Source organism: Cynocephalus volans, chromosome 11 (assembly GCF_027409185.1).
Source record: "Cynocephalus volans isolate mCynVol1 chromosome 11, mCynVol1.pri, whole genome shotgun sequence".
Taxonomy (NCBI): Eukaryota; Metazoa; Chordata; class Mammalia; order Dermoptera; family Cynocephalidae; genus Cynocephalus; species Cynocephalus volans.
This window is the reverse complement of record NC_084470.1, coordinates 81312302-81332282: the sequence shown is the minus strand read 5'-3', so window position 1 is coordinate 81332282 and position 19981 is coordinate 81312302. Positions and strand designations below refer to the sequence as shown.

The 19981-nt window shown below is 42.7% G+C and overlaps 1 protein-coding gene across 3 annotated transcripts in view; it reads left to right on the top strand.

The window, feature by feature from the left end:
- PDZRN3 (PDZ domain containing ring finger 3) overlaps positions 1-19773 on the top strand; it is a 231254-nt gene extending 211481 nt beyond the window's left edge. For all 3 annotated transcript variants that reach the window (XM_063114649.1, XM_063114651.1, XM_063114652.1), the window contains 6 exons: positions 2014-2101; positions 11778-11876; positions 12990-13052; positions 14824-14925; positions 16412-16528; positions 17269-19773. In XM_063114649.1, the coding sequence (XP_062970719.1) occupies positions 2014-2101; positions 11778-11876; positions 12990-13052; positions 14824-14925; positions 16412-16528; positions 17269-18837 (2038 nt within the window). In that variant the 3' untranslated portion in view covers positions 18838-19773. The remainder of the gene's footprint in view (positions 1-2013; positions 2102-11777; positions 11877-12989; positions 13053-14823; positions 14926-16411; positions 16529-17268) is intronic.
- The last annotated feature ends 208 nt before the right edge of the window (positions 19774-19981 follow it).

Below are 19981 nucleotides of genomic sequence, written 5' to 3'. Positions count from 1 at the left end.
ACAGCAAGACATATGATAAGCACTCAATAAATGGTAGCAGTGATTATTGTTAATTTGGTGACTGATATAAAATATTCAGGAAAAAATGAAGAGCAAGAAACTTTCTTGGGTAGATTGCTGTTTTAAAAGAGGACTAGTTTAATGTAGCTTTTCATATGTGACTTTGCACATCAGAGACACAGCTTCTCTCACTGATGTTAGGATCACCCCTTTCTCTTCCCATCTTGGCTCTATCTTGAGTCAGATCATTGACTTGATGCATTATTTTGAAGGGCGTTTCCACCTTTTACAAGGAAAACCTCTGAGTGGTACCTGTTGGATTTCTATTAGTAACTCAATAGCTGGAGTGAGCACATGTTCCCTGTGGTTCTGTCAAATTCTGGACAAAGGCTGGCCTTTCATCCTGTGGTTTTAGTGGTTAGCTGTCATCAGAATCCAGGACTAATGCCCCAGGCTTGACAAAGTAAATTCAGCTCCAGCTGACAGCGTGTGAAAGTAGAGGGTGGGCATTTGTCTGACATTCACTCACAGTGTGCAGGTGTGCAAAGAACTGTTGTCTCCTTGATTTCTCACAACTGTCCCTTCTATACAGATGAGGAACTGCAGACTCACCAGGTGCTATGCAGCTTAAGTTGGCAGCGACTGGTGGAAAGGCAGGCCTGTTGGACCTCAACTCCCAGCTCTTAATCATGATGCTCTGTTGTATCCAAGTTGATCCTATGAAACAACTGGCCGATTCACTGAGTATGATCGTTCAAACCAGTTATCTGATGTTGTAGACCCAAACTGCCTCACATTATTGATGAGGCCTTTAAGTCTACAGCTGATTTTCAAATATTGAACTGTCACAGTGATGGACCTTTTAGAAGCCAAACCCCTAATTTCCTCTTAAGTCTAGTTAACATGACATGACTTATCCCTCAGGGGTGACTTGAGAAATGTCAGAAGAGTCCAGAGGTCAGGTTCTGGCTGCAAGGTCAGACAACAGCAAGAGCATGTGTCAGGATTGAATGAGGAGTGTTAAGTTGATGTTTGAAATCCCAGGCCTTCCAACAGTATCCTTAGTACTAAAAGCCCCTTAAGTGCAGGCAGTATATTTGCCTAATGGGTCCAGAAAATTGAAAGCCAGCCATTGTTTGAATGAACACTCATGTCTGATCTGTTGTTGGAAAACTAAGTGCCTGGGAGGGAAGACCAGAGCCCATTGATTGCTGTGCTGACCTTTGAGCAGGTGAAAGTTTGGGTCCCCAGCCAACAATCAGAGGCTGAAGCTTTCCGTCTGCATCTGGCACCATGGATGCTAAGCTCCTTTCAAAGCCACTGACCGAGCATGTTATAATTCCTACTGCCTTCACTCCTAGAGGTTCCATTAATGACACTTCCAAAGGGGGGGGGGGGTGTTCTGTGAGTTGTTTTACATGTGTTCTAGAGAAACACAAGCTTCCTGTGTCCTAGCAGAATGAGTGTGTGTACATTACATACATTGTATGTGCATACTGAGTTGTGATGGCAAACATTTCTTTTTCTGGGTATAGTCAAAAAGTTTGAAAAGACACTTTTGTAGATGATAGCACAACAGTTTCAGTCATAGCCCTTTGAACCAGTCTCAGAGGCCTTCCCATGTCTTTGAGTGCTGCCTGAAGTCAAGCCTTTTCTCTTCAGAGATAAAATCCAACAATGAGGTAATAGTGGTAAATATGGGCCTGTCTCTAGGCAGAAGACCGAGTTAGATATTAGTTACATTGAAACACATGACTGGTACACTAAGGGATGGACTCTGGAAATAGCCTGGCATCTTATATCTTAACTCCCTCCAAAGGAAATGGACTCTAGGACTAATGGTGGAAATATGATCGAGGTCCTGACCATGCTGAGAGCCACATCTAGAGAGAAGTGAGCCATAAAAGGGCCCACACCCTGAGAACTGCTGCCCTGCTCTGCTGGCCTGATGACGGAATAATAATAATACCTATACTGGAAGCAGGGCCTAAAAGATCTTTCATCTCTTTTCAGGCATCCTTCAGCCCATGAATACTACGATCCAAATGACTACATTGGGGACATCCATCAGGAGATGGACAGGGAGGAGCTGGAGCTGGAGGTATGGAGAATGGCTTTGTCTCATTTTACAAGTCGTTATTAAGAACACAGAAGGCCCAATAAGTTCTGTATAAGCAGAAATTCAGTTTACAGATGCTGATGAAAAACATCAAAAGCAAAATCACTCTCCATTCAAAACAGAGCTTAACAATCAGGTCTCCAAAGCAGAAATTTAGGTATCTTTTATTTGAATCACTTCAAAAATAAGACAATTCCTGTTCTCAACCTTCGAATCCACATATTCTGTACATTCTTGCAACTAACGTGAGCCTTGTCACCTTCCTACCTTATGTCATCACCATTTTTTACTCAAAGGCAGGTGCTCAAGAATAGGAGGATAAGTTACTAAAGTGATGCAGCCCATCCCCAACCAAATGAATCTGCCCCCTGATTCATTTCCTCCGAGTTTTCTAACACTGATATTGAAGAAATTAAGTAAATCTATAACTCTCCTTAATTGTTATTTGAGGGCAAATATGACTCAAGGTTCTAGATGCCATATAGTGTCAAATTGGCCTCTGTTAACTTTTCAAATACATAGAAGACACCAGGCCACCAACAGAGCTCTATTTTTCATTTCCCTTTTAATAAGAGAGAAAATAGAGAACACCAACTATCATGATGTATCTATTTATATTTTGGGGAAAACACTGTTTGATATTTCAGTATGTTTTCAATAAATACAAGAGCATTTTTGAAAACTGGTTTTACAGAATAGGGTAATAGGGCACCTTTTAAGAAGACACCTGATATTGACAGGGAAGCCTTTTGGCACCATCAGAAGGACAGCCAGGGAGAATCTGACAACATTTTATACAGTTTCATAGCCAACTGTTGTGTAGTATGGGCAGCCCTACCAATACTTCTGAAGTTGATGAATTGTTTAGTGGCAGTAAGTTCTATACAATGACAGAAGTGGCCAAATAGTAGAAAACAGCTGTGCCTTAAGAGTTCTCATTCCAAAACAGAAGATGGAAATCAATAAAAGTGAGCAAACACTGACTTAGGTGACTGCTCACCTACAGCTGGATGCGGTCAAATCAGAGTATTTGTCACTGGAGGCATGATTGACTCAATGACATCTTTTTGAGAACTTAAGTTTTTTTCCTAAATGCATCTCTAAGCATGAATGGCAGTTATTCTAACAATAAAAACTGTTGACCATTTTTGCCTGTTATCAACCACTGACCAAAGCACTTGCCATCAAATAATTGCTCCAGAAAGTTTAGCCTTGTCCTTTTTCAGTGTCCTATCTTCCCGGCTTCAGGACAAGCTTATGAAGCAGCTGATGATTCCTTCAGGACACTCGTTCTTTCCCAAGGGGGTTCATGATCAAATACATTTGGGAAATTCCAAAGTGAACAAAACTAAATGTATTTCTTAGAGGACATCTTCAAATCTTGACTATTTAATTGGCATGGTAAATCCCCTGGGGTAGGGGAGTGGATACAGTAGGCAGAATCTCCCAAACCTCTTCAGCAAGTATCTGTTCATATTTCCTCAGTCTTTAGTTTCCTAGAATGCTGTTGGAGAAACCCTGCTCTGTGAAAAGAAGTGCTATTTAATCATCTTTATGTGACGACGCTGCTTTTTGATGATCATTGTAATTGTTTCAAAGTAGAGGTCTTTTAAATGCTGTCAAATATCTCAGAAGCTAGATTTATAAAGTAGTATAGACTTTGCAGTCTTTGGTATTTAGTTAAATTTGACTTTATAGTATGGATTTTTTAGTTCTTTTTTTAGTTTCTAATATCTTTGAGAATCTGATGGAAGACACAGTCTCTCCCTGGAAAAGAGCTTGCATATGGCTTCAGGAGATTCACTAAGCCCCCACGGTATCTACCCGGTTGGGGTCATTCAGCCTTACGATTTTTTGTTATATCTGAATATCACCAGAACTGTTATTTGCTTTCTCTCTTGAACTCAACTCATTTAAACTAAGGTAATTTTATTTCAAAGGAAACACTATACCACTGCCTCAAGCAAAAAATCAGCATCAATTTCCAAAAATAGAAAGTCCCATACCATTAAGTAGAGTGGACAGAAGACAGTGTTATTAAATCCTGGTGCTCAATGCTGGTGCCTGCTGAGGGCTGGAAGCCTGGGGCCACCACCTCTTGCTCTCTTTCTCTTTTTCTAAATAGATTAGCTAATATTAAAGAAGTGTTAATACTAGCCAAAAACCAGGTCTTCTCTCTGAAGGAAGTAACTTCGTCAGCACGAACTACCTGAGAACATCTTGCGTTTGTTAGGAGAAAGCCACTCAGAAACAGTTCCCTAGAACCTTGTCATTCAAAGGGTAGTGCAAGGACCAGCAGCCGGCCTCACCTGGGTGATGTGGGAACTGCAGAACTTTGGCCCCAGACCTACAGAATTAGAATCTGCACTTTAACAAGGTCCCCAGATGCCTCAGTGCACATTAAAGTTAGAGGAGCCCTGACTGTAGCACAGGCCCAGGCACAGAAGCCCACGCTTCCTCTCGCTCTCACGAGTCACACTAGCGAAGCTTTGGTTGCGTGTTTCATTCACTAGGGTACACAGATGTGCCCCCACATCAGCAGTCTCGCCCACACTGTCAGTGCAGAGTAACGTTATCATGGGCTAGAAATGACTAAGCCCCTTGTAGACATGCAACACTGTGCTCATAAGACTGCTTTCTTTTCATGAATAAAAGCAGAGACAAAGAATCCAGGTGTTCAGAAAACTAGTCAAGTATTTCAGGTTAGACCTTTGACACCATGAGACTTTACATCCATGCTTATTTTCAATTCCACTCATCAGCTTTTACTGAGCATCGGTTAATTTGGCTCTGGAAATGCAAAATCAGGAAGTCACCACCCTGCCTGTTCTTAAGGAGCTCATCAGCCATTAGAACCATGAGACCTTAGCTTTTCATTTCTTAGAAAACCAAAATATGGATATTCTACATCCTAGTTCCTTTAAATGGTACCACAGGGTACTGTGAGTCTACACCAGACAGGAAGGATGCTTTAACATTTTGTCCATTGCAGCTTAGATATCACCAGGTTTTTTTCTGTTAACTAAGCACCATCTCATCTCATAAAGTGAACCTAGTGGTTTTGGAAGAATGGCTGTCCTAAGTTCTGAGGTGGTGATCGTGGGGAAGGCCGAGGGCAGGAATGCTTCAGACAGATTCTGCCCGAGGCTCACTGCGGCCACTATCCAGGAGGGAATCTCCATTAGAGAACAGTAGTTGTTCCTCCAGTTTCACTGTTTCAGAGGCATGTCTTTGGAAGGTTGTCTGGTCAGTTTAAGAAATAAACTCTACTGCTGAGAACTGAGCTTCCCAAAGCGGACCCCGTTTTTGGGGAGACAGGCTTTCTCATGAAATTTCTTAGAACAGACAACAGTCTGAGTTCTAGGTTCCATCCTGTTTTGTTCCATCTGCCAGGTTTGATTTCAGAAGGATCAGGCTTGTTTTGAGTAAGTGGACCAGTCTCAATACACCACTCATCATCTAAAGTAAAAAAGACCAAAGTCAGCACGTTTCAAAAAACAACTAGTTCCGTGGATATTATGAGTGTGTTGGGATATTATTGAAGTAAATGCACAGAGAAAAACAGATGTTCTCTCTTTTAAAGTACACAAAATGATCATATTTAGGTAAATGTCAAATCCCTGTTATTGTGAACCTGCTTAGAGTTGAAGAGATTAGAACCAAGTATACCCCAGGGTTGAACAGCCAAATAATTACCCATAAATTTTCAGGTACTGAACACCTGCTCTAGATTTTCTTTTAGGTAATTAAGAAAGAAAATAGATGTCTGAAGAAGGCTTTTTCCTTAATCTAGTGTTTTAATTTCCCAGGTGGTTCATCAGTAGCAGCCTATCCAGAATGTGGAGCTGCTGTCACCTGTATTATGTTCTAATGATGTAATTCTGAGACCAGAAAGGAAAGCTACAATTTCAAAAAGAGACTACAATGATCTCCAAACCTGGTTTCATAGAGTAACCTAAGCAGATTAGAAGGGAATTGGGTCCTGGAGATAATGCAGGATGCCCTAGTCTATCTAGAAATTTTTCTGTAGCCTTTGAGGCAAAGGCTCCTTTAGGGAACCTTCCCTGGTCAGCCCTGCGCTGATTGAGTCGGCCTCCTCATGACTCTTCCTGCATAATCAGGATCTTTGCCATTCTTTGTCCTACCACCTGCAAACCAGGCCCTTCACACCTGCCCTTTTCTCAGCCTGCCAGGCACATCCCCCAGATCTTTGCACAGCTCAGTCTTCTGCCCAAATGTCACCTCTCCAGAGAAACTTCCCTACTCTCTAAAGCACCCCATGCCAACAGTGCCATTACCTACTTACTGTCAGTTTTCCCCCAGTAGCATGGTATACAAGCTCCATGAGAGCTAGGCTCTTATCTGATTCATTTGCTGCTATATTTGTTGTGCCTAGACAGTGTCTGGCATATACTAGGCACTAATAAATATTTGTTGAATGAAAGAATACATGCCTTGTTACCCTATCTCAAATTTAAGATCCTTCAGGGAAAATGCAGTCTTTCTAGAAACATCTCTACATCCCACATAGCACCATGCATAAATATAGAAACTGTCGAGATAACTTAAAGAAATGTGCACAGCAACCTGGATCAATAAGGTAAGAGTTATGCTTCAGTGACCAGTCTTTTTGGAGGTAGATAAACCATTGAAATTAGTCTTTGGGATCTCCTTCAATTAAAGTAGCTGATACTGAAACAGAGAGCTCGAATCACCAAGGTGGAAATGGCCCCCTTAATACTTTTAATTGGAATATCGTTTCAGTTTCATTTGAAATGTCAGGTTTAGCTGTTCTTTTTATCAAACAGTCCATCTAGACGAGTAAGCAACAAAACACCAGTGGTGGGGGTAGCTGTAATCCAGATAATGCTAATACATTATTCATACCAGTTTGATTAATGGTCTTCTTTGAAATCTTATCTTCATCATCACAGACAGATATGTATTGATAACCTCTATGCTTTCAGTTATAGGCTTGATTATGTAAGGCTAGCTCAGAGTCAGAAAGAAATGTTGAGAATTTACAAACCATATACATTTGAGGTATCGTATTTTCCACCGAGCCTCAAAATATTGTCTTTCGTTTTACAACTACAGAATGGCTGAGAAGTTTATTGAAGTTAAGTGACTTGCCCAAGGCAACCTCGCTCATCAATGGCCCAGCCAAGCTTATTTTTCATTTGGAGCTATTCTGCCTTGGAATCTTAAGCTCATTCATTCAATTCTATTGAACACCTATTGTGCACAGCATACAAAGCTAAACACTGCTTTTATTGTACAATTCCTTATTCAACTGCTGTTGCCTTACTATAATCTTCTTTATGAACAACCAAGGTGAACCAGGAATCTATACGGACCCAAAGATGATAGTAGCTCTTAGATTGTTGCTTTTTAAGAGATTTTGAAAACCTATTATAGTTCACTCTGTGCTTAACCATTAGCAGACTCTTCTCTGTGATGTTGAACCATCCGTGGAAATTGAATGGCTGAGACTAAGTCATTTCCTGTGCCTTCTACAGGAAACTTTAGGTTAAAGTCTCTAAGAAGGTTTAGATAAGGTAAGGGAATATGATAACCCACACCATCCTATCTAACAGCAATGTCAAGTACAAACCTAGAATAAACTGCAGAGTACCCTTTGCTTTATTAATTACTTGAAATGTGCTCCACTAGCATATGTACATCCAGTACTACTCATCCTTTTAAAACAGACCACTTCCACCTGCTCCTAGAATACTGCTCTTAAACTAGAATTAAGCTTCCATGCTTATGTTTATTTTAAAGATCAAGTCCTAAAGTTTTGTTTCACAACCACCTGTAATTGGGGGTGGAAGAGAGAAGCTTGGACATACTTAGGGCAAGTGTTTCTGATTAGAGTTTGCTGTCCCTACGCCTTGACCTTACACATGGTCTGTGTCTCGTCCTGGAGCCAGACCTAGGCCTCTCATTCACATCAAGGATGGGATTTGGCCTTTGCAACATTTAAGTCAAATCCAGCCAAACTGAGAATGTGACAGTCTGTCCCAGAAGGATCTGCGCTGGGAGTCAAAGGCTAATAAATGCAGTGCTATTCTCAACACAGTTCTGCTACAGTGAGGGAGCATTCATTCTAAAACTATCACAAACTAGTAATAGGAGCCTCTTCTATGCAAAAATGTCAAACAGTATTTATGAAGAGTCTATTACTAATTTTCTAACCATGTGTGGAGCTAATGGCAGCATATGAAAAGTGTTTAAGGAATCATAAGCAGTTCTTGATTCAATTATCAGTGATTCAGGTGAAAATATTTTAAAGCAATTGTTTTGTGATGTCTTCTGTTCCAGCCTGAAATTTTGTTCTTAGTTTTCTCCCTTTTTATGAAAGTAATACATATTTATTGGAGGAAATTGGCAGATTCAGAAGGAAAAAGTACAGAAAATATAAGCTCAACAGTAGCAACAGGAACTAATGTCAACTTTTATAGCTTAATAATTATTCAAATCTCTGTCCATCAAAATACTGACAACAGATAGAGTAGAAAAGCTTTTCAAGTTAGTTCTTATCAAAATCATATACAGATGGTCTTCAACTTAGGATGGTTCCACTTACAATTGTTCAACTTTACAATGGTGAAAAAGCCATACACATTCAGTAGAAACCACACTTGTAGTACCCATAAACCATTCGTTTTTACTTTGACTATTCAATAGATTATATGAGGTATTCAACAGTTTATTATTATAAAATAGACTTTTTGTATTAGATGTTTTTGCCTAATTGTAGGCTAATGTAAGTATTCTGAGCACATCTAAGGTAGACTAGGCATATTAAATACATTTTTGACTTATATTTTCAACTTAGAATGGGTTTTCTTGGACTTACTCCATCGTAAGTCAGCTAAAGCCTTTAGATATCAGACCAGCTACATATTTGGTACTAGACCAAATTAATCTAATCCTTTTCTACAGAGCAGAGTATTAGCTATCATATGAGTCTCCTTTTTCCTCGTGAATATCCTACCACATTATGCTGTTCTTCTCCAAGACATGATTTCCAGACTTTTCACTTCCCTGGGCTCTCAAACAGAGCACTAAAATCTAGATGTGTATTACAGAGTCATGCTTGTCAGACTTCCTATGGCAAAAGACCATGGCCAGGTTGGCTGGTTTGTGTACTTTTCAATCTGCTGCTGACCGATACATGGTTCTACCAGGCGCAACTGTTTAACTTATCACCTATGTCTGACTGGTTCAACAATACCTGAACTGGTCTATACCTTGTTCAGTGATACAAGTCTGCTAATCATGCCCTTGATTATGGTGACAACATACAACTGCTATTGAAGTTTCTAAACATATCCCTCAATTTCTGTACTTCCTCATCGTGACCACAAAGCATATTTTGAGTAATATTGGAATAAAGCCCAGCAAAACTGTTTTACCTTTTGTACTTTCTTAAGAGAAATTCTTCTTGGCAGCCAATCATTCAGAGAAAGTTGTAACTTGTATTATTTTTAATTCTGTTAAAAGTAGTATCACAACATTTATTGTCTTTCTCACTTTTCTTTCTTCAGTCTTCCCAGTGCTCTCTCTTTTTCTGCTTTGGTTGCATATGGACCTATTCTGGGGCCAAATGGCTCTTTCAATAATAATGGCCCAGGGTTCAGTAGCAGCATTTGAGCTGCAGTTAGACCTAAACAAACAGTCATGAAATTTCGTTGATTCAGACTAACCATGAAAAAATGCCAAAACCAGGAAAGTCTTCTCTTTTACCTAGACTCAAATGAAGTGTAACCTAAGAGACATACCTGGGGACATGTTCTAAACATAAGAGGTGATGTAAGACTAGTATATTTGTGGCATTCAAATTGGTTACTCCAAATTTTTTGGAGTTTGCCCTCATAGTGAAATATGACCCTTAAACCTGTGCTTTGTATATTTCTCAAAAATGAGGAAAGAAATTTTAGTTGACTTGAAATCCAAGACAACTGAATTATCAGAAATTAATTTCATTTAATGAGAATTTGCCATATTGCTAAAGCTCTCATTAGGAAGCCATTGAATTAATTAACATATTAATGTTCAGAAAATAATTTTATTGAGGGGAACATTGAAATATACCCACTCCCTCACAAACATCTTGTAACTTCAGTCAAGTAACTATACCTGCACATAATTATTACACTACTGATTACCGTGGATTCTCTGTAGGCCAGGAACTGTGCTTAAGAATTCTTTGTGCCTCATCTCATCCTCACCCTGCTCAAGGAGGTAAGATGACATGTACTAGTGAGGAAAAAGAGACTTACATAGACTAATAAGCCCATGACCAAGCTGCTAGCAAGAGGCAGAGTTGGGATCTGAACATAGGTCTGCCTGTCTTTACAGCCCCGACGCCTCACCACAACAGTATACTCCATATCTCAGCCAGAGAGACTGCTGAAAGTCTAGCAGATCATGGCAGTCCTCAGTTAAACTTTTTGATAGATTCCCATGATAGTGAAATAAAATCTGAGCTTTTCATGCTGGCCTATGGAGCCCTACCAGGTCACTCCCAGCCCACCTCTCTCTTCCTTGCATACAGGGATTTGGCCATACTGGCCTAGGGCCTTTGCACCTGCTGTGCTTCTGTCTGCAAAGTGTCCGTGGTGCTGAGCACCCTGCCTTTCATGGGGGAGGGTTCAAGAAGTGTCTGCCACATAACCACTTTGAGCATCTCCATAAAGACAGCTGCATCCTTCCCACCCTCCAGGAAGAGCCTTGAGAGAGGCCACTTGGGAATGTTCCCCAGAAACAAGTGGCACAAACACCCCAACTGAGAGCCCCTCCACCTTCCTGGTTGGTGAGCATATAACACTGTAAAACTCAGACCAAAGGATCTGCTGGAGAACTTACCAGGTGGCCCTTCAAATAGGCCTGCAGCTTACAAAACCTTGCATGAGTCATTGGCAGCATGGGTGGAGGGGCAACATGGTCTGTTAACATGTTCAGAGATCCCCAGAATGTCCTCCTAGGGATACAACAATTTTCATTCTGAAGTGCAGACTAATTGGCAAATACAATAGCATTCCCTGTGCTCATGTGTCCCACATTTGGGTTCACTTTGCTTTTATCTTACTTAATTTGCAGTAATAGCGGCTGAAACTAATTTCTCGACTGTAAATATCACAGCTGTTATGGAAAGCATTAATTGCCCACTATCACGTTACTCTCTGTTCTTGGATCAATTTATGTGTAATCTGTTTGCAGGTTCTATGACTATGAATATTAAGGGAACGCAACGTGAAATCATCTAACCAAACACACTGGAAACATTTGTACTGAAATGGCTGGATATTTGGGGGTGTGGAAGTATTCTTGTTTGTGGCAGACATTGAAATAATGCTTTTTAAAAGCCCTAGCCCAGAAGTCTTGACGCTGAGTGAAATACGGGTAATTTTTCTTTAGGGGGATCAATAAAATAACTATTTTCAAAATGACTTTATATTGACTGAAAGGTCAGAAATGCCCTGGGCATTGATCCCGTGTCCATAATCACTTTTTGTTTAGTAAGTTCACTGGCCCTATGCAGTTGAATGCAAAGAAATCCAGTTCATCATTTAAACAGAATATTTTTAAAGCATTTGACATCCTCTCATTGCCTGCTGGGGTCTCACTGGGAATGCCTTTCTTTGTCTAGGAAGTGGACCTCTACAGAATGAACAGTCAGGACAAGCTGGGCCTCACTGTGTGCTACCGCACAGACGATGAAGACGACATCGGGATTTACATTAGTGAGGTACAAAGGCTAATTTTTTATAACCATCACATCAAGACCAAAAGAGCTTTTTTCCCCTTTTATATGTTCACCAACTTAACTCTAGCTCATCAAGAAGTCTTTGGAAAGACCAGACAAATCATTTTGTCCCCTTTGTCATGCTCCACAGAATTACATCTTTACATGGGGGTTAAGTTCTAATGTCAGTACATGAGGCAAAATTACCCTTGAGAAGCCTGCAAACCAGCCATAAAATGGAGCCATTTATGTGGTTTTGTGTGTTCAACCCTCAGGGAACAGGAGATTCATATTTCTGGATGGAATCACTTACACTTTTTAAAGTCAATCTCTCTTTTTTTTTTTCTTTTGGTGGAATGTATATAGTGGAGTTCATATAAGTTACATGTAACTGATATGTACTTATCAAAGTACATAGATGGAAGCTCTTTTGATCTTCCTAGAGGAGCCAGTGCAAAGCAACTGATTTCCATATAGAAACTTTACCATGCACACCCCTCCTTGCAAGCACAGAAGTACCCAATTTTGTCCAGAAATAAAATCTGTCTCCATAAGATGGACTATGGGATATGTCTGCTAGGCTTAATAATTATCCCTTTGGATGCACATCATCCTCCAAGCTTCAGTTGATCCAGCGTTACTGCATTTGGGGGCAGTACACCTGTCCCATACTCAATCCCACTTGTCTCAATTTTATTTTATTTTTTAAGTTATTTTCCCAAATGTAATATAAGCATTTGGTATGAAATAAGGTTTGGTTGCTAGTCAACATACTAAGGGTACCCTTTAACCTGTCCTACATCATTGATTTGATTTTAATTACTATGTATGCAACAAAAGTCAGCTGTGCCTCTTCATCCTCTCAGGTGGCAGAGTCTATGTACACTGCTGGGTTACATGGTTGCATGCAGAAATCTAAGAACAGGCCCTGGAAAGGGCTTGGAAACAGATCAGCCCATGTTTGTCTCTCCTTGCATGCCACCCAGTCTTGTTTATTTCTGTGTGAAACAGAAGGCAGGAATGAGCATGACTAACTGTTAGAGATGGCCTTTAGAAAGTGCTGTTATTTATTTTCATGCCTGTCTGGGTTCATGCTGAAATGTCTGTGTGTTTCAGATTGACCCTAACAGCATTGCAGCCAAGGATGGGCGCATCCGAGAAGGAGACCGCATTATCCAGGTAGGTCTACTTCCAACTTGTGGCATGTTATGTGCCTATCACTGAAGAACAAGCTGGTCTCTAATAACAGTTCTAGGGAGAAAGATGCAGGAGAGGTTAAAGAACAGGTGCGCAGTGAGGCCAGACAAGTTAAATGAATGAATGAACAAGGCAAACTCTGGGGAATGAGATGCAATAGGGAGTGGTGAGGACTGAGACAAACCAGAGAGAAGATGCTCCATTTAAAGAGGCCTCGCAAAGTATGTATGCACCAGTTAATGCCATTTAAATTTAATTCTGTTTGGGCCACAGATATCACATCAGTGGATCAAATCAGGCCAACAATTTCCAACTTATGAACTAGAATAATTCTCATTTTAGATATCTCTGAAAGATTAATTTTGGACCAAGCATTTCAAGGTGGGTGTTGTCCTTAGAATGGGAAGATCTTTGGCAAATTTAGCAAAATGGATTGAGAAGTCTTCTAAATTTCATGACTCAATATTTAACCGTTCTGTGGAACCGCTTCTAAGAGTAGCTTCTTTACCTCGAGCCCTGCTGTTCCTTCTAGTCCAAATGGGACCATTTATTTCTCTTTCAGTTACAACCTTTTCAATTCACAGAAATCGAGTCTTGCCTTTACTGTGTCCCACCCATGAGGCTCAACTTTCTACCTCTTCTTACTTCTAATCCACTACGTTTATTTTTCTCGTTACATCCCTCACAACAAATAATTTTGATTTTTTTCTTCCAGTGCTTATTTTGTGTTTCCCCAGCCTTCAGCCAGAACCTCAGCCGCTTGGGGTTCCATAACCTGGGGAAGTGACCCAAACCTGCAGACAACAAGGGTCAGACTCCTCAGCATACTGCCTTTTTTTTTTTTTTTTTTTTTGGCTGCTGTAGTTTTTATTAACCTTTACTGTTAAGAGTAGAAGTACTAAGCAGAGAACCCGCTGGGTTCCAGACATGGTCCTCCCTGCCTCCACCATGTCACAGCAACCCCTTGGTAATTGGGATTGATCACTCCATCCAGTAGAGTAATTCCTTTTGCTGCCTGTTGGGTCACTAGCATAAGGAGTGAGGTAGGAGGCTCAACTTTCAACTCAGTGGGGCCATTGCTACATGCCCTGGATGAAGCATCTCGCCTGCAACTAAGACCTCCAGACTAGCAGAGCTCAAAGTTGCTGGGACATGCAAGTGAAAGTCCTGCAAGTGGACAATCAGGTGTCATAGTGAGAGAGTCACTCCCACCTGACCCTCTGTCTGGACTACAGAAGTTACAGTGTCAAACTGAGAACATAAAGAAAGCACCACATATAATCCCATTCCTTTCTCTGCCCATGGTGTTTATATCAGACCCATTGCTTTTTCTCCCACATTATCTGAAAATATCTGCAATAATGCTTTAGTTATTGCATTTATACTCCTGCCTAAATATTATAGCTGATTAAATTGCTTAGATGTTCCCTACGCAAAACACTGATTTTTCTCAGTGCCATCTTCTGGAATCCCAGTCCTTTCTGTTCACCTGGCCCCCACGTCACAGTCACCTCAGAAACTACACCTACAGAGGCATTCTCATGGACCAGGGAAGCTGCCTCAATCTGAGCAAGGCCTTTTCTCCTTCCTAAAATCAGCATTCTTTTCAAGCAACATGGAAGTTCTATGTCCCAGCCACAAGTGGGTGACCAGTGCAGACCTGAAATAATACAGAATGATTTTGCACAATCTAATCATGTTATTGTCTACCCATCCCAACCCCCACTTTTTTTTTTTTTTTCCTCTTTTAAAGATTAATGGGATAGAGGTACAGAACCGTGAAGAGGCTGTGGCTCTTCTAACCAGTGAAGAAAATAAGAACTTTTCATTGTTGATTGCAAGGCCTGAACTCCAGGTGAGTCGGCTTCCTGCAGACAAAACTGGGTATTTCTAAAATCAAAACCCCAAGTCCTCAGCCCCACAGGACAGCACACGAGCATTGAATCTGAATTTAAAGGTGCTTTGTACCCTGCAAAGATAATTGAACTTGCTGCGACTTAGAATTCATTTTATGATTTAACTATTTAAGGATGGTGCTGACACCCAGCCTGGCATCTACACCACAGGTCCAAACAGGTTTGATAATACAGGGATCATAATGAAGGAAAGGAAAGGAAACATAATGGAATGGAAAACACAGCCAGGGTCGAGACCAGCAAGATGTTTGACTTCCCAAGGCCTGATAGATAGTCCAGCCTTGATCTGTGCAAGTCCCATTTATAAGACCAGAGTGTGGGGAAATAGAAATCATTCTTTCAAAAATGAACAAAAACACTGATAAGTACTAACACTTGGTGACTATTTAATAAGTGCCATGCCCTCTGTGGGGTACTTCACACACAGGTAAATCTTCCAAGGAGACTGAAGTTCCCAGAGGTTGGAAAGTGACCCAGATGGAGAGTGACAGAGCAGGGAGGGATTCAGGCCCGAGTAATCTGATTCAGAAACCATGGTGCTGTAAAAACTCGTTCCACGGAAAGGATCATGAACTCATACCAGGTGGCACCGTCAATCACTTAGAACGGCTCTAGGGAAGGGTCTGGGGTGGTAGGTCTCTGTGGGTATGAAACCCAAATGACAACCTACGGAGAGCAGCAGAAATGGTGTGATTCACCACACGTGGTAGCATCATGAGCTCGCAGGGAATTTCAGCACTGATCTCATCCGCAGTCAGCAAACTTTTTCTTAAAAAGCCAGATAATAAATGTTTTTCTTGAGTGGCCACAGAGTCTCTGTCGCAACTGCTAGACTCTGCCCTTGCAGCACGAAAGCAGCCATAGACAATATGTAAACGAATGGGCATGGTTGTGTTCAGTTAAACTTTTTTTTTTTTTTTAAACAAAACAGCAGGCCCACGGGCTGTAGATTGCCAACTCCTGAGTAGTCTGCATGGAAGATAAAGGCCTGATAAAAGTGACATCATTGCGCAAGCCAAACAGCAAGTTAGCAGACCCTTTGCACATTAAAAATAGTTTCTCTTTGGGTATTGCTAAACTTGTGTGAGCAGGCAAGCAGGAGGCACTGCTAGGTATACCTGACCCTCCCATACAGGTGGTCAGCTTCACTGAAAGTAGCTGATGTAGATGAAAGAGTTTCGCGCTGTTAAAAAAAAAAAAAAAGATGGCACCAGACACTTCCCCAGATAGGCTGTAGGGTCAGAGCTCTCTTGAAAGGGAGGATGGGGTAGCTTTCTGACCTATAGCAAAACAATGGGTAGATCGCATTTTGCCGACTCCTGGAGGAAGCCCTAGAAATGTTTTTCCCCAAGATAATGTCCTTCATTTAAAAAAAAAAAAAAAAAAAGTATACACTTCCAGCATGTGTTGCTGCTTCTCCCCCAGCTGGACGAAGGCTGGATGGATGATGACAGGAACGACTTTCTGGACGAGCTGCACATGGACATGCTTGAGGAGCAGCACCACCAGGCCATGCAGTTCACAGCCAGTGTGCTCCAGCAGGTAACACTCACCCTGCACCCTGCTAAGCTATAGGAAAATCTGCTCACACGACCTCTCTCCCTGCTGCCAAAGACTGTCAGAAACCCACCCACCTGGAAGACAGCAAGAAAACAGCCTAAATGCTTTTCTATTTGAGCACAAGTGAAATGCAAGCTGATACTCTCCTTGTCCCAGCTTTTAAGACCTAGGCACAGCTGACCTTCTGATGTTTGTTTGGAAAACTCATGTGCCAGCATTAACAGATCAGAGAAAATAAAGTCTTGTTTTCAAAACGAAAGTGATTCCCTCTGTTTAACCTGAGCCCTATAATTCCCTGCTTAGGGCCCTATAATTCCCTCTATGTCACTACCATGGTCAGAGTCATAATAACCTCTTTATTGAGTCCCTTATGAGCTAAACAGGGTCCTTCATGAATCCTGCTGCCCTTGTACTAGTTCCTTTAATAGTGAGAATCATTCACTGAGGTAAGGTGACTACTGTTATCCCCATTTTACAGATGAGAAAACAGTGATAGCAGAGATGAGTGACTGGCCCAGGCCAGGTTGCCCAGGTCAACTGAGGTAGGTCTGGCTAATCCCCAGGCCCTTGACCTAGTCCTGCTATCAGGTGCTTCTCCTCGGTTCTAAAAATGTAGAGCCTGCCCTATCCAGACTCCCTACAAGGAAAGGTCAAAGCTGGGTACCTGCTGCTCACACCTCCCTCACCGTGACCCTTTGTTCTTGTCCTTTTCTGTCATACAGAAGAAGCATGAGGAAGACGGTGGGACCACAGACACAGCCACCATCCTGTCCAACCAGCATGAGAAGGACAGCGGCGTGGGGCGAACCGACGAGAGCACCCGCAACGACGAGAGCTCAGAGCAGGAGAACAACGGCGACGACGCCACCGCGGCCTCCAATCCGCTGGCGGGGCAGAGGAAGCTCACCTGCAGCCAGGACACCCTGGGCAGCGGCGACCTGCCCTTCAGCAACGAGTCCTTCATTTCGGCCGACTGCACCGACGCCGACTACCTGGGGATCCCGGTGGACGAGTGCGAGCGCTTCCGCGAGCTCCTGGAGCTCAAGTGCCAGGTGAAGAGTGCCAGCCCCTACAGCCTGTATTACCCCAGCAGCCCCCTGGATGCGGCCGGCAAGAGCGACCCCGAGAGCGTGGACAAGGAGCTGGAGCTGCTGAACGAGGAGCTGCGCAGCATCGAGCTGGAGTGCCTGAGCATCGTGCGCGCCCACAAGCTGCAGCAGCTCAAGGAGCAGTACCGCGAGCCCTGGCTGCTGCACCACGGCGGCTTCCGCAACTACAACACCAGCGTGGACGTGCGCAGGCACGAGCTCTCCGACATCACCGAGCTCCCCGAGAAGTCGGACAAGGACAGCTCGAGCGCCTACAACACGGGCGAGAGCTGCCGCAGCACCCCGCTCACGCTGGAGATCTCCCCCGACAACTCCCTGCGCAGACTGGCCGAGGGCGCTGGCTGCCTGGGCAGCGAAGGGGCCGTGGGGACCGGGGAAGCTGACGGCCTGTCCCCGAAGAATCTGCTCGCCATCACGGAAGATCCCGAAGGAGGCCCCCCGAACTACAGCCCCTCCGCCAAGGAGCTGGACCCCGGCCAGCCCCTCGACAGCAAGGAGAGGAGGCCCAGCGACGGCAGCAGGAGCCCCGCGCCCAGCCCCAAGCTGGGCGGCGCCTACCTGCCCTCCCTCCACCACTCCCCGTACAAGCACGCGCACATCCCGGCGCACGCGCAGCACTACCAGAGCTACATGCAGCTGATCCAGCAGAAGTCGGCCGTCGAGTACGCGCAGAGCCAGATGAGCCTGGTGAGCATGTGCAAGGACCTGAACGCCGCCTCCGCGGCCGAGCCGAGGCTGGAGTGGAAGGTGAAGGTGCGCAGCGACGGCACGCGCTACATCACCAAGAGGCCGGTGCGCGACCGGCTGCTGCGGGAGCGCGCCCTCAAGATCCGCGAGGAGCGCAGCGGCATGACCACCGACGACGACGCCGCGAGCGAGCTGAAGATGGGCCGCTACTGGAGCAAGGAGGAGCGTAAGCAGCACCTGGTGAAGGCCAAGGAGCAGCGGCGCCGGCGCGAGTTCATGATGCAGAGCAGGCTGGACTGTCTGCGGGAGCAGCAGGGCGCCGACGACAGGAAGGAGATGAACATCCTCCACCTGAGCCACAAAAAGATGATGAAGAAGAGGAACAAAAAGATCTTTGATAACTGGATGACGATCCAGGAACTCCTAACCCACGGCACAAAATCACCGGACGGCACTAGAGTATACAATGCGTTCTTGTCGGTGACTACTGTATAATTTACACCTCTGCGATATGTACATAGAGAGACCACTACCACTGGGGTAGAAATCCCTGCCTCGTTCAATGCGGCAAGTTTTTGTATATACGATAAATACGGTCTTCGTGTTTATAGTCAAATTTGCAAACCCTACAACTCTGGGTGTCATAGCTCTATTTTAAGTGGAGGGAAGAAAAAAAAACACCCTTACTATATTGGAAGGCAATATTAACAAACAGCTTTTTACAAATAGCAATTGTACTTTTTTACTTGTTACCTTTTACATAAAGTTTAAATTTCAAAAAGATCTTTTATTAAGCATACTTTCAAGGAATAATTTGTTTAAACTATATCCGTATAAAAAAGTTAAACACGCTTTTTTTCCCTGCTTAAAACACACATACAACAGCCAGTTTGTATTTTTAATGGAACCCTATTATTTTATAACGGTACTTTGCTAAATGCGTTTCATATAAGTGATCTTTAATATATTATTTAGGTCAAGGTTTCAACTCAAAACCACCAAACTCTGTGGTTAACGATTTAATACACATAACCAAACCTGCAGTGTTTAGTTGGGATATATATTTAAACATTTTTTCTGGTTAAGGTTCCAAAGAGAGTGTAAAGGTTTTAACAGAAAGCAAAATATCACGCAGCTTTATGGAAGGTTAAAGCATGTTTGCAAATATTGCAGCCCATTTGAAGAATGCGCATGTACAGGAAAGTTGTAGATGGAGACAGTTTGTGAAGTTTTAAGTGCTCATTGTAGTAAACCTTTGCTTTGTAGATTTGAAGGTACAGACTTACACAAACAAGTTCATGAAATCATGATTAGTTACAAACATAAGTAAAATGAAGTTAAAATAAATTATTATTTTCTATTTGATATGTTTTGACGTGATTCCTCATTTTGCAGTGGTGCCCATAAAATAAAAGCCTTTTGCAGTGTTTATTTTTTCTTGGTTGTGTTACCTGCTACCTTGGAAGGATTTAAGTCTTTCACAGCACCTGATGCCTTCATTCAGCCTGGAACCCAACGATGGATGTAAAACCAAGATCTAGCAGCAAAGACTAAGGAATCAAATTTTCCATGTAATCCTGCATTCTGACTGCCTGTCTTAGAGAAAGCTTCAAGCTGGCCAAATAGCCTATAAATAAGA